Genomic DNA, 15,549 nt, shown 5'->3' with positions numbered 1-15,549 from the left:
CCCATTAACCTATTTTGAACCACATGCAATTTTGTGTCACACCTCCTAACGCTTTTCAACAGGGCAGATATTTGGCATTTATGTAGCGCATTTTATTTAGAATGTGCTTTACAAATAACCTATTAATCTTCACACATTTTTTAGTAAAACGGTAGGGAACATATGTATCACTTTTTTTTCTTTTCTTAATTCAAATTTATTGAGGTGACAGTGGTCAACAAAAGTACATAGGTTTCAAGTGTACAATTCTATAATACATCGTCTATATATTACATTATGTGTTCACCACCCAGAGTCAGTTCTCCTTCCATCACCATATATTTGTTCCCCTTTACCCTCATCTACCAGCCCTTCCCCCCTCCCCTCTGGTAACCACTAAACTGTTGTCTGAATCTATGAGCTTTTTTTTTCTTTATTTGTCTGTCTTGTTCCTTTGTTGCTTTCAGCTTTATATCCCACGTTTGAGTGGTCATATGGTTCTTTTTCTGCCTGATTTATTTCTCTTAGCATAATAATCTCAAGATCCATCCATGTTGTCACAAATGGCACTATTTCATCTTTTCTTATGGCAGAGTAGTATTCCATTGTGTATAGATACCACATCTTCTTTATCCAGTCACCTATCAAAGGACACTTTGGTTGTTTCAATGCCTTGGCCACTGTAAATAATGCTGCAAGGAACATTGGAATAATAGGCTGAAGTAATGATAGATTCAGATGACTCTTCTGAGGTCACAGTACCCTAAATAAGTTAGAGAAAGAATCTGTATTTACAGTTAAGCCTAGACTCTTAATTCTTAGCCTTTCCTGCTGATCCTAGTGACTAGAAGTTTTCTTCATTTGCCTTCCCTTCCTCCTATGCTGCAGTTGTTAGCTCATTATGATTTCAGCTTCATTTGTGATTGGCGTTCATATTATTTTTCTTGCTCTACTCCAATTTTCAAGTCATGTTCTTGCATTCTGCTTTTGAAAAGTAAGGAAGAGACAGTGCATTTTAAAAATGAATTTACTAAACGTATTTCATATATTTTTTTTATTCTAACTAACTCAGGAAACTGAAGTTAGTTGAATTATGCTTTCAAACTCAGATACACTTAAGTTTCTTCTGCCATAAAATCACCCTTTCCTTCCTCAAACTCTAGTCCTTCTGTCTGCATCTTTGTAGCCCTCCAATTGGAAGAAGCTGCCTGCCTTCACTGTGTGTGGTACTTACCCCCGTTTACTCTTCCTCCCACAGAAATGCATTCCAGAACCACCTTTCTTTTACCAAAATTACTATTCCTGAAGTCAGTAATGCCTTTATTGTTAGTGAATCCCATGGAGTTAGGACTTGGCTGCTTGACAGAATGAAGGCAGCACTGATTTCCTGTGGCTTTCAGAATATGATTGCCTCCTTGTTTTTCTCAGGTTCTTGTATGCCTTTTGGGCCACTTCGTGTAGCCTTTCTCCTGCTGTTACTTTATGTTCATCATCACAGCCATGTCCTGAACCCTTTCCAGCAACCCTGCTTATTGCTGACCTTTGCATACAAATTAATTCTTAGGCTAGGGGTTACCACACCACCTTCAAGCCTAATAATTCTCTAAAACAGCGGTTCTCAACCTGTGGGTCGCGACCCCTTTGGGGATCAAATGACCCTTTCACAGGGGCTGCCTAAGACCATCAGAAAACAAAAAGATATTTACATTACGATTTGTAACAGTAGCAAAATTACAGTTGTAGAGTAGCAACGAAAATAATTTTATGGTTGGGGGTCACCACAACATGAGGAACTGTATTAAGGGGTCACGGCATTAGGAAAGTTGAGAACTGCTGCTCTAAAAGGACTCACAGGATTCAGAAATTCTATTATACTCTACAATTATGGTTTATTTCAACAAAAGCATGCAAATCAGAATCTGGGAAATTCATAAATACATAGAAATGAAAGAACATGGTCAAAATAATCATTAGATCAAAATAGAAATCCACAGGGAATATCAGAAAATGCCCTGAGATGAATTAAAACGAAAACACAACACACCAATATTTCCAGGATGCATGTAAGGCTGTGCTTAGAGGAAAATGTATAGCTTTAAATGCCTATATTTAAGAAATAAAGGATTTCAAATAAGTAACCAAAACTTTCATCTTCAGGGAAAAAAATAGAAAGCAAGAAGAAAAAAAATAATAAAAATTAGACCAGAAGTAAGTGAAAATAGAGAACAGAAAATGGAGAAAAATCAATGAATCAAAAGCTGGTTAAGATCAACAAAACTGAAAACTTTCATCTCTACATATTTATGAACTTCCCAGATTTCCTTCTTTAATGGATTTCTAATTCACTCCATTGTGGTCAAAGAATGTACTTTGTTTGATTTGGGCACTTTAAAAACTTTTGAGGCTTGTGTTATGGCTCAGCATGTGGCCTAGCCTGGAGAACGTTCCATGCGCACTTGAGAAGCATGTGTTTTGGGGTGTGGTGTTTTATCGGTTCCTGCCGTCAGTCTTTGTTATCCAGGAGCTCTAATGCTAGAGTGATGTTTCCAAAACACAAGCCTCAGTATGCAGCTCCCCTCTTTAAAACGATGCAATGCTTTTGAGTACCCTTAATTTTAAACATGCAAAGTTATATTAAAATGACTTGAGGTGTTTCATGATGTGGCCTCGGTGTTCCCCTCCACTTTTAAGCCCCCATCCCCACCCCAAATTGTTTTTATAATTCAACCATGTAGCACTTCTTTCTTTTTTCCTGGACACACCATTTCTTTGGTCTTAAAACATGCTTTTGCCTCTGTCTGGACTACTTTGCTGCCCCACCTCTGGTAACTAGTTCACACTCATCCTTAGATGATCCCTTTTGTACAGAGCCCACCCCCACTCCCCACAGCTGGGTTAGATGATTTCCTTTTTGAACATTTAGACCTAAACTTTCCTTTTATTACAAAACATCACACTTTTATTTATTTATTACACATCTTTTTTGAATCAAGCAGAAAGATGGGGTATTAAGCAAAGGAGAGGGACCAAAGGTAACTCCCAAAGTTTCTCAGTTGGATATTTGGATAAGATGACAGATTCAGCTTTGGAAATGTTGAATTTTGCTGCAGTAGCCAAATGGAAATGTACAAAAGCAATGTGTCCACATGGGTCTTGATTTCAGTAGATCTGTTGTGGTGTGCGTATGTCTTCTTGCTTTGTTAGATTGTGAGTTCCTTGGTTATAGGGACCATGGCTAGCTCCTCTCTTTTTCCTGTTACTTGGCACATTGTAGATGTTCAGTTAACTACTGAGTTGTAAATAACAATGCCCATATATCTGTTATATGGTATTTTAATTGTATTATAAATGTTTCACTTGGAAAAGTTGTGGCTGGGGAAAGGAGTTATAACTGATTATAGAAAATTTTAGTTTTGGGAAAAATTACTGTTTTTTTTTTTCTTTTTACAATAATTTGTGGATACGTTTTTGTTTTAACAAACTCAAATCTTGTTTTATGAGTTCAGCTATTTTCGTAACTCTGTGTCTATTAAAAAATGTTTGCTTCTTGTTCTAAATACTTTTGTGGTTTTTGACATGAGGTGAATTATGCCATCTTCCATCGACTCTGCAGGACTATAATGATGAAATCAGGCAAGCACAGCTCCAGGAATTAACATATCTGAATGGCGGTTCAGAAAATGCAGATGCACCAGTTGTCCGAGGGAAATCCACCTTGCGTACAAGAGGTGTGCCAGCCCCAACAATAACCAGGTAGGCGTAATTAATTGGCTTTTTGTTGTTCAAGTTAGGCTGCCATGACAACAGTTTTAATGTTTCCTTGATTAATGGTCAGACAGCTCTCTCAGTGTATCAATGTTTTTCTTTAATCACCTCTTCCACCTTTCCTAATCTAATCCCTGCCACTCTTCTAGTTTTTATTTACAATCTTCATGATCTTTCAAAATTAAATTAGATTTTATTTTCTCCCTGCCTACAATCCTTCAACGTAAGGTAATCATTTACGGCTTCCTTTTGCAGCTAGAAGAAAACCCACACTTCCCGATACGCACTTCCGCCACCTGGCACCGTCCGCCCCCTTCTGACTTTTTACCGCACCATTTTCTGCACTCCAGCCAGACTGGCCTAAAGCCTTTCTGTCCTTAAACAGGCTGAGCCTGCTGCTTTCCGCATGCTCTGCAGTCACCCTCCCTTCTCCTGGGAATGCCTTGTCTCCAGTCATCTAGCTAGGCGGTACCCTCTCGGCGCTGCATTCTCAGCACACACAGGCACCGTTGCTGATGGCTTTGTTAAAAGGAGCCATTTCCTAGTCCAGAGCTGGTCCCCAACACCCTGTCTTCATCACTTAGTGGCATTTATCAAACTGAGTTTACCTTTGTTATTTGTTCACTTTTTCATTGGTTTCTCCTCGTGATTGTGTAAACCCGTAAAGGCCCTCGTATGAGTCACCAGTACCTGGCATGTCGAAATCACTCAGTAAAAAATGCTGCTGAGTGAATGTAGCTCAATAGCAAATCCTTGAGGCTCTTTCTGATCAAGTGTTGACCGTTTACAGTATGTTTTATTAATGTAGTTCTTGTCTGTCACGTGGTTGAATTAGTTTTGTGGTCACAAGGATGTCACCACTTTGGAACTTGACGCTGAGACAACTTCCTCATGGAATCTTCATGAATGTCCCCCACTGTTATCCCCCACTTCAGGATAGCTTTCTGCTGAAAGATGTAAATGATCTTAAACTAAATCCTGCAGTGGGAAATGATAGCTGCCTTAATAAAATCTTTTCAGTTTCAAATGAGGGAACTAAACGGAGACGTTTTTTACTTTTTTATTTATTTATTTTTATTTAGGGTGTGAGGGCATTTCCTCTCTTCCAGCCTGTCCTGTGCAGTGCTCCCAGACAGCACTGCTGTGACTTCGTCACCCCCTAACTCCTTCCACGGACCCCAGCAGAGAGGGAATTAGGGAAGCCATGGATGTGGACTTGAGGCCACCCCAGGCAACGCACGTTTCGTTTTGTTTTGTTTCTCTCAGTGGGTCGTCCCCACTCTTTGCCTGCTGCTCTGGTTTGGCCCAAGCAGTGTTAAACCCTCAGGGATGCTGCTTTGCATTTCTCTCTTCCAAACAGCTGGCTCTTTCTGTGTCACTTGTCCACTGGCCTTTCTCTGGTCCTTTCTCCCAAGTGGCAGGTCATCCTGTGTCCCTGAGTTTGATATCAGAAACAGCAGGAAGAAAAGTGAACCTAGCAGATGAAGCCCGCCTTTCTAAGTAGTAAATAAATGCATGTTCCCCAGAATTGAGCACTGAATGTGGTGGTTTTGTTTGAGCTTAGGGCGTTAGGCCGGCCCAGTCACTCAAGGCCTTTTATCAGCTTTCATCCAACTGGGGACATTTGAGCTACTGTTGCTTTACATCGTTTGCCTGCCCCTTTCTCTCTTCTTTTTCTTGGACTACTGTCTCGTATGTTGGATCTTATGACTGGGCTCCCCACACTGTGCCAAGGTGTTGGGGTGTTGCGGCAACCTCACGGGGCTGCCACGGGACGGTTTAAAGTTTCATGGGACCTTAACAATAATCAGCATCTTTAGGCACAGCATGAACTGTGAGTGGGAAGTAGTCATTTACAGTTTCGACATTAGGTCGTGCCCTGCTGAGTTGAATGACCTCACATCTTTGTGTAACTGGTATTTTCGGCTTTTGCTGTGAGAGACAATAGGTAGCCACAGTGACTTTGCCTGTTGAGCATTACGTAACTTCTCAAACCATGGGAGCACACGGGACCCTGGCACCCCCATTTCCTCCTCCACATTGATTTTTACATGGTACTCGTTCTCTTTGAAATGGATTGTGAATGCTGGCAGAGATGCCAACGGTTGTTTCAGTGACTGAAACGATATAGTTTGCCTCGGAGTGTGTGAAGTTATGAGAAATATTATCAGGAAAACTGAATAGTTAGTACATGGGCCATAAATCCAGAGGGGGCCAAAAAGATGTCTACACATTTTAAGAAAGGAAAACTGTATTGAAAGTGTGATACTCAATATATACCGATAACAAAAGATGAATACAAGTCTCGTTTCACTGCTGCAGTTACAAAAGGTGCTCAAAGTGGTTCCCATCAGCATCCAGACACGCCTGATTACAGCGAACTACTGCTTGAGCAACATTGACCAACGTGTCCACTTGTATGTACAGTTTTTGGCACCCCCGATATGTCACACAGCTATATTGAAAGGTCTTTTTTTTTTTTTATTAAGGAAAGGGTGGATATAGGGGAATGATAACATATTTCTTCTCCTACTAGACAAATTTTCAATTAAAAAATATTTTAGTAGGATGCTATTTAAATATTTTGATTCCCTCCCAGACGTACCTTCTCAGGACATTCTACCTCCTCAACTCTGAGAGCAGTTGGCCGCCTGTGTTTCCTCCCCATCGTGTGTCTACGGCATGTGCCTTCCGTGAAAACCCAGGCACTGATACGTGGCACACCCTTCGTATGTCCCGGGCGGAATCCTGGAGGGCTTCCCTGGCAAATGAGCTTCTCTGCTTTTCTTGCCATGAGGCCCCCAGTCCTCAGCATCCAATTACTCTTTACCCAGTGCTCTCGGGTGGCGTATTAGTGAGCGGCCACATTGGAGTCGGTTAAGGGGAGACACAAGGAGAAAAACATGGATTTCTTTTCAAAGCACCTTCATAGGCTTTAGGAAGACAACTGAGGCAAATAATGTTGCAGAAGGTATGAGAGCTTCTGACCGGAACTTGTCATTTAAGTCCCGGCCAGGGACGGGCAAATAAGAGAGACACTTAGACGATTCTCCTGGCTCTCCAGCCACGTACAATGTCAAGTGCAACACAAAGCTGACAGATAGATGTGCCAGGCCCTTCTGTAGACTTCAGTGCCCATGGGGGGAAGGTTTCTGACATCCAGCATGCCGGCCGATCCCTTCCTCGGCTAATGTTGGACAAGGCCCCTGGACGAGCTGAGCTAGATGCAGTGGGAACCCCTCCCCACCACAGCCTGGGTGGTCAGATGTTTGGATAGTTTGTTTCCTCTTGAAAATCCCATTTCTGATGCTAAGTCATTTGATGTCACACGTTTTCCTTGAGCTCTTTCTGTGACGGGAATTGAAGTTACAGAGACACGTTAAGTCTTTGTCCTGACGTCAGGGAGTTTAAGAGGGAAAGTCAGAGAAACCGGTAATTGTGGCGGAATGGTATAAATAGGGGACGAGGGGTATGAAAAGAAAGTGAAATGAGGGTGCAAATTGCGAGTGGCGACCGTGGCGGGTGTGAACACACGTAGGATGAAGGTAAGAAATGACACCAGAGGGAAGTCGTCACAGGCAGAGAGGTGAGGGCTTGAGCGCAGGAAGGATGGCGACTATTTATGGCTTGAAATTAGGGTGTGACGCTGTGGCCACATTAGAAGTTCCAGAGTCAGCCTGGCCCTTACTAGCTGTGTGGCCTCCAGGAACTGTCCTCCTAAGACACAGTTTCTTCATCTATTAAACGGATAGAAAATTGAGGGTACACTCATCCAAACTCTACTTAATTTTTTCAGTGTTCCGTTCAAGTCCAAACTGTGACAGAATTCCTGTTCAGATTACTCAAAATGACCCTACACTGAAAGTTGAACTCTGATAGCACAGATATTGGATCAATCCCTCCATATAGGACCTTAAGCCAATGACATATCTCTCTCAAACTCCGTTGTTATCGATTTCATTATTTATCAGAGAGGAAGGCTCACATGTGCTTCACAGCCCCCAAAGGCAGAAATAGGGCTGACAGTTAGCTAGATAAAGATTTTTGCTATTTTTGTTTTTGAATAAAGAAAAAAAGTAGAAGTATGCCATCAGCTAGAACCGTAAGTCAATGACAGGGTTCAAAGTTCTCTGTTTGGGGGCTACATCACTGGATGAAAAGACAAAAGAAAGTCTCCTGCGCTTTATAAGAGGTTGAGCTTTCTCATACACCGTCTTGTGGTGTCAGCAGTTTCAGTGTTCAACTTTCAGAAAGTAAACAACTTTGTGAGTTGTTTAGAGAAAAAACGGATTGCCTTAGATGTCTTTTTTACCCTGTATAGTGTAAACAGTTGCTCACTCAATTTCTTTTTAATATTACACTGCATTTTGAGTGGTTCACAGAATAAAGAGATAAGCAACAGGTTGTATAGCAGGTCTGTAACCTCTGGGCCTAAACCACCAGCAGCAGCAGCACATGACAGCTTGTTGAAAAGGTAGAATCTCAGTCCCTCTATCCCCTCTTCTGACTCAGACTCTGCCCCGACAAAGTCCCCAGGTGATGAGGCTGCGCGTGGAAGTGTTAGAAGCGCTGCCCGAGCATCACATTTCAGATGGTCCCTGCAGGTGCCGGGAGCAGGAGCCGCCAGCGCCATCTGTTCAGAAGTCCTGGTCTTCGTCCGCTCTGACGGCGTCTTAGGTGTGTTCTGAGGGATTCTCACTTTGGTCCCAGTTTGCCTTTCCTTTTTGTTGAGCCTCTCATTCACCCATCAGCCTCTGGCAAGAAAAAAGCCTCAACATGATGAAACTTCACTCTCTGAAAAACACAGAGGCGAAGAAAAGTTGTCAGATGCATTAGGGGTTCTCGACGGAAAGTAAATGGCCGCTCAGGTCGTGATTGCAGCAGGCGTGGACCTCGCCTCGATCCCAGGAGGGTTCTTCTCACTGCGGTACCGGTGGGTTCAGGCTGAGCCCCTGACGCTGGAGCCTGCAGGCAGGCAGACGCCCGCTCTGATCACCGTGGGCTCTGAGCATCGTGAGGCCCAGGAGTCACCAGGCGTTCCCAGGGTCACCGGTTAGTAACGGCAGAGCGAGTTGGACCATGCAGGGCCGCTGCCACCCTGTTTGGCGCTTCAGCCCATTCTTTTAAATCTCAAATTTTAGAGACAGAAGCCAAACAATGTAGTATACATTTACTCTTACTCTACGAGACTGCATTGCTGGTGCTAAATTTATAAAATATGCCTAAGTGTGCTGTTGCTAACTACATAACAGGAGGGCTGATGTGAGCTGTACCTGGTGTCTGCTGGCTCTCCTCACCCTTCAGACAGCAGCCTGAAGGGAGGTATCAGGACAGCGTCCAAGTAGCCTGCTTAGTAATTACCGCATGCCTCGTGCCTGTCCTAGGTTAAGTGTTTTATATATCGTGTGCGTAAACTCACAACTATACTATTTTACAAGAGCTAGATGTTATTAACCCCATCCTACAGATGGGTAAAGCAAGGCTAAGCAACTAGGTGACAGAATTAGATTTGAGTTGGAACCCAAAGCACGAGCTTTTCATCACATCTTAAAACCTCTTATAAATTTCTAAACTGAATAACCAGTTCCTGATTAACTTACTGTATTCAGCCACTTCAAGCCCTGTTCCCACAAAAACAGCTGTTTACTACAAAAACCTTTCTGGGTTATTTTTATATCTGAGTTTCAAAACCAGAAACCGTGGTCACCCGGCTGAATGAACCATCACAGTCACACCCATCCGTCTGCTTGTGAAATGTTCTGCTCAGATGGGTTATCGTTCTGCTCTTTCATATCCCAATTCTGGGCAGGGCCACACCCTGCTTCTACCAATTTGAATAAACTTTTTGAGTAAAAAATTAAGTTCCCGTTGATGATCATTATAAGTCTCATCTGACAGGCACTTTTTCCATTCTCATCCCCATGTTATCAGACCCGCTGCTCAGCTTGACCCTGAACCCCTTTTGTAGCAGGAAACGAGGACTTTGCAATAGCACAGTGTTTCTATGTTCGTGTGTCACTCTCCATCATGCCTTTCTCTTACCAAAGTATCATGTAAAGCCATACTAACACTGCTGATTAACACCATCCCTGTGGAATTTCAGGCGCTTGAAGATGAATCCTCAAAGCATCTTTTATAGATAAGTGTCAGGAGCTCTCGATACTACTACTTGTCTAAAAATTCTGTAGCAGATACCTTAGTATATATGATTGCATTCACCCAGCGGGCATATAATTTAACAATGTTGATGATGATGGGAAGAATTGTGGGCTTGAATATGTAAATGTATATCTTCCAATTGATGAAAGACAGAGTTTATATATTCAAAGGACAAATGGAATATTCTGTGGCGTGGCCCTTATGGCACCTTGGGTGGCCCTGATGGGGTATAGATAAGGAAGCGGGAGCCTTAATGGGTTTGAATATGCACAGAACTGAGATACCACAAATGAGTCAGATGCACTACAAGTGGAAACTACTTTTTTCCTCAAATTGCATTGAAGAGTTTTCTAGATACACACTGGCGATTAAAAGTACGTACGGTTCAGAGTGGTTGACATTTGTATAAGTTGTTGATTTGCATTGAGTAGGAAATGTGCAAAAACACTTAATGTATCCTGTGTCATTTTTTTCCCCTTCACAATAACAGTGAGAAGTGGCTTCTATATCCCATTTCACAGCTGAGAAAACCAGCCTGGAAAATTCAGACTCTTGATTGGTTTGAAAGTGAACAGAGAGTCAGAAGCTAAGCTAGTAGGCTCAGTCAGGAATTGAACTCAGTCCTTGGTCTTGACTGCCACATTCACTACACCAATTTTTATGGGCTACAATGGGGGGGGGGGAAAGACTTAATTTGTAATTCTCCTAAAAGGAATAAAACAAGTTAGCTAAAGGGGAACATCTTATTAGATTTTGCTTCTTTTTGATGATCTTGACAGTTTTGAGAAGTACTGGTCAGTTTTTTTTTTATAAGATGTCCCTCATTGGGGATTTCTCTAATATTTTTTGTCATGATTAGCCTGAGGCTATGGGTTTGAGGAACTGAAAAATGTCATTTTCATCACATGATGTCCACGTCACATTATCCACATGACTCATCACGGTTGATGTTGCCTCGGTAACCTGGCCGAGGTCAGTGTGTGTCGGGCTTCTCCGCTGTAAAGTCACTCTCCCCATCCAGGGTGGGGATATCCACATACGTTCTTTGGAAGATTTTTCTCTTCTCCCCCGTTTATTAATTTGCTCATTTATTTATAGCAGGATGGGCTCATGGATGTATATTTTCTACATTGAGTTAAAATCCGATAACGACTTTGTTTTTGTTGTTCAAAGTGCTTCAGCTTTGGCCACTGGGAGTTCTTTCTGCGGCTACCCTGCCCCTTTCACATGCCCCCACAATTGGTTTTTAATTTTGTTGAGTGCTTTCCTACTTTCTGGCACTACAAGTTGCTCTAGCATCATCTTGGATATTTTCTACTCCCGTTCCAGAATCAGCCATTTCTCCAGGGAACCCCGTTCCTTCGATTGGGGAACAGTATTAGAAACCAAGATTTGGGTGCAAGTTCTGCCTGTTGTGGTGTGTGTTGGCTTCGAAGCCCCCTCAGCTAATGGAGCAGACATATGTAAATGTGTGTACACTAACCCATGTATAATCACATATCTATGCATATTTCTGTGTTTAACCATGTGTATCTATAGCAAACTAACCATGAGTTCGTATTGCTGTCTCCAGTTCTGTCGCCACATTGATTATTCTCGCCTCTTCCCTCTGCTGATCCATGACCTTTACTCCAACAGGAAAAGTGTGGCTCCGTCGACCGCCATTAGTTTGGTTGTTCAGTAGCCGCACACACGGGGGGTGCTGTCAGAATTGTTCACCTACACCCACGCCCCTCTCTATAGGAAGTAACAGTGTCAGCTAGAGAACAGTGCTTCCGTACGGGTGCTTTGGCCTTTAGTCCTACAAACTTCACTCATCCCGAAATGTACTTACTTTTCCTCCCAACTCTTTCAGTAAGATTGTTTTATATATTTTTAATGGAGTTAAAATGTTTTGTCACATTCAGCATTGGATCCTAGGAGACCTCAATTTCCTAAATAATGTATATATTTTCAGTTTATATACATTCAAGTTCATTCTTTGTGCTGTAAAAATTCTGTGGGTTTTGACACATGCTCTGTGTAATGTGCCAATATCTTCACCCGAAAATATTCCTACTGCTTCATCTAGTCAACTTCCCCTCTCCCCTGAACTTGTGTCAATCACAGATCTTTTTTTTTTTTTTTACACATCTCTTGTCGTTTTTTTTTCTTTTCCTATATGTCACACATATAGGATTCCTATACACAATTTGTAGCCTTTTCAGGCCAACTTCTTTCACTTAGAAGTATGCATTTAGATTTATCCATATTTTTTTGTGGATTGTTAACTCATTTCTTTTTATTGCTGAATAATTTTCCATTGTCTGGATGTTTCCCAGCTTGCTTGTCCATTCACCTATGGAAGGGCGTCTGGGTTATTTTAGCTGCCAGTAATACTGCTGTAAATGTTTATGTGCAGGTTTTTGTGTGGAAGTAAGTTTTCACATCAGTTGGTTAAATACCTAGGAATACAGTTGCTGGATTGTATGCTAAGACCATGTTTAGCTCTGTAAGAAACCGCCAAACAGTTTGAGAAGTGGCTCTACAATTTTGCATGCCTGCCGGCAATGAATGTGAGTACCTGTTTCCCCACATCCTCACTATCAATTGGTATATTTAGTTTTGATTTTAGTCATTCTAATAGGTATGTTTTCATTTACATTTTCCTAATGACAAATGATGTTGAGCATCTTCTCATTTGGTTATTTGCCATCTGTGTGTCATTTTTGGTGCGCTGTGTGTTCAAATCTTTTGCCCATTTTTAATTAGGTTGTTTGTTTCATTATTGAGTTTTAAAAGTTTTTTGTTTATTTTGGATAGAAGTCTTTTTTTATCAGATCATGTGTTTTGCAAATATTTTCTCCCTTTTTGTGGCATATCTCTCTATCTCGTGCATCTCTTAACAGAGTCCTTTTCAGAGTAGAAGTCTTTAATTTTAATAAAATCCAACTTATCAATTTTTATTTTGTGGATTATGCTTTTCTAATTATAACTAAAACCAAGGTCACATAGATTTCTCTTATATATTTTCTTCTATAAATTTTATATTTTACATTTAGGTCTAAAATCCATTTTTGAGTTAATTTTTGTGAAAGATGTAAGTTCTATGTCTAGGTTCTTATTTTTTTCCCTTTTTTTTTTTTTGCATATGGATATTATTTATCCCTGCTCCATTTGTTGAAAAAACTATCATTTCTCCATTGAATTATCTTTGCTCCTTTGTCAGTGATCACTTGACTATATTTCTGTGAATCAATTTCTGGGCTCTCTGTTTTGTTCCATTGATTCGTGTGTCTAGTCATTTGCAGTGCTCACCATCTTGATTACTGTAGCTTTAAAGTAAGTCTCAAAATCAGATATTCTGAGTTCTCCAACATTTTTTTTCTTCACTATTGTATTGTTTCTCCTGGGTCTTTTACCTTTTTATGTATTCTTTAGACTAAGTTTGTCCATTTACAAAACAGCTTGCTAGGATTTTGATTGGGTTTGCATTGAGTCTATACACTGAGTTGGAAAGAATTGGCAACTTAACAATATTGACTCTTACAGTCACAAGCATGGACTATTTCTCCTTTGATTTCTTTCATCAGTTGTGTACCTTTTTTACATAGAGTTTCTGTACATATTTTCTTAGACTTGTACCAAAACATTTCTTTAGTTGCTTCCTTAAAAGTTATTGTGTGTGTTCTTTTAATAGATTTTTTTTGTTTTTGTAGAGACATTTTAGGTTCACACCAAAATTGAGAGGAAGGTACAGAGATTTCCCATGTAACCCCTGCCCTCATTCATGCATAGGAACATATGAAGTGCTTCACAAATTTGCATGTCATCCTTGCGTAGGGGCCATGCTAATCTTCTGTGTATCGCTCCAATTTTAGTATCTGTGCTGTCAAAGTGAGTTAATTTCAAATCCCAATTGTTTGTTGCTACTATATAGGAAAGCAGTTGACTTATTAACTTTGTACCCTGAGACCTTGTTTCCTGTGCTTATTAGTTCTAGGAATGTTTTGTTTGTTGTTTTGTTATGGTCGATTCTTTAAGAAGCTTTACATAGAAATGATGTCACCTGCAAACAAAATTTTTCTTCCTTCACAGTTTTTCACTTTTATTTCCTTTTCTTGTCTTACTGAATTAGGTAGAACTTTCAGTACAATTTGAACAGGCACAGTAAGAGCAGTCAGCCTTGCTGTGTCCTCAGTCTTAAGGGGAAATGTTCAGTTTCTCACCATTCAGGATGATATTAGTTGTAGGTGTTCTTATTTTTGTAGATGTTGTTTTTCAACTTGAGGAAATTTCCTTCTGTTTCTAGTTTGCTGAGAGTTATCAGGAATGGTTTTGAATTTGTCAGATGCTTTTTCTCTGTATTATCAGATGATTTTCATTCTTAAGTCTTGTCGATATGGCGGATCACATTGATTTTCTAATGTTGAACCAACCTTAGAAAGCTGAAGTCAGCCCCCCTTGGCCATGGTGTATAATTTTTTAAACATTGGTTTAAATTTGCTACTGTTTTTGAAGATTTTTTGCATCTATGTTTATGAGAGATATTGATTTATAGTCCTTTTCAAAATTTGATAATGTCTTTACCTACCTTGGTTATTAGGAGTCCCTGTCCTTGGTTTCCCGTGGACCACAGATTTCATCCTATGGAGGACAGAGAGCAGCTGCGCCAACTCCATGGCGTCTTCCACAGGCTTCCCTGTCCCCCTCAACCTCTTGGCCCACTGTGACTCCCAGAGGGAGACTTAGGAAAAAAATAATCTTGGGAGGCATCCACTAGGACAGGACCCCATCAGGGTCAAGGCCAAGCTGAGGCCAGCCACTTCTATCCTTCCAACTGGCCCAGACGACTCCCAGTCTGGGACTAGTAATGTCACAATAATTTTCAGGAGGCGCTTCCAATGTCCAGCCTCCTAGAATGAGTTAGGAAGTGATCCTTCTGATTGTATTGTCTAGGAGGAATTGTGGAGAGTGGATATCATGTCTTCCTGTAATATTCAACAGAATTCACCAGTGAAACTATTTGGGCCCAGTGCTTTCTTGTTTGAAAGATAATTAATCATTGACTACATTTCTTTAATAGACATGTATTTATTCAGATAACTTAATTCTCCTTGTGTGAGATTTGGTCATTTGTATATTCCAAAGAATTAGACTAGTTTATCTAAGTTAACAAATTTGTGCGTCTAGAGTTGTTCATCATCTTCCTTCTTTATCCTTAAATGTCCTTGAGATCAGTAGAGATGACCCCTCTTCCATTTGATTTTTTTTTTTTTTTTTTTTTTTTTTTTTTAAAGATTTTTATTGGGTAATTGGGGGGATGGGAACAGTGATGGGGAATTGGGGGAAGGGGAACAGACAAGTTGCTGTCGTTTTTGTTCTTCAATCTAGTTGTGGAGGACGCTGCTTCACTGGCCCAAGTTGGCACCATCATTGCGCTCTTCCCTGGCGAGGCAGATCAGTCGCCGGCTTCTGGACGGCCGCTCACTGCGGCTGCTGGCCGCTCACGCTGGCTGCTGGCTGCTGGCTACATACGGTAGCCCATGGCAACCCACTGCCACAGGGACTGCAGCCTACGCCGTTGCCAGCGACTCACGGCATCCCAGCTCCAGGTTGAGCTGTTGTTCAGCATCTTAGCTGTGGAGGGCAGTGTCACTGGCCCTC

The 15,549-nt window shown here is 41.2% G+C and overlaps 1 protein-coding gene across 4 annotated transcripts in view; it reads left to right on the top strand.

Annotated features, from left to right (window-relative positions):
* The window catches only part of KHDRBS3 (KH RNA binding domain containing, signal transduction associated 3), a 157,370-nt gene that overhangs the window by 71,698 nt on the left and 70,123 nt on the right, over positions 1–15,549 (top strand). For all 4 annotated transcript variants that reach the window (XM_019651307.1, XM_019651308.1, XM_019651309.1 and 1 more), the window contains exon 5: positions 3,593–3,732. In XM_019651307.1, coding sequence (XP_019506852.1) covers positions 3,593–3,732 — 140 coding nt within the window. The remainder of the gene's footprint in view (positions 1–3,592; positions 3,733–15,549) is intronic.

The sequence above is a fragment of the Hipposideros armiger genome, unplaced genomic scaffold (genome assembly GCF_001890085.2).
Source record: "Hipposideros armiger isolate ML-2016 unplaced genomic scaffold, ASM189008v1 scaffold_157, whole genome shotgun sequence".
Lineage (NCBI taxonomy): Eukaryota > Metazoa > Chordata > Mammalia > Chiroptera > Hipposideridae > Hipposideros > Hipposideros armiger.
This window is presented reverse-complemented; position numbering and strand designations above follow the sequence as displayed.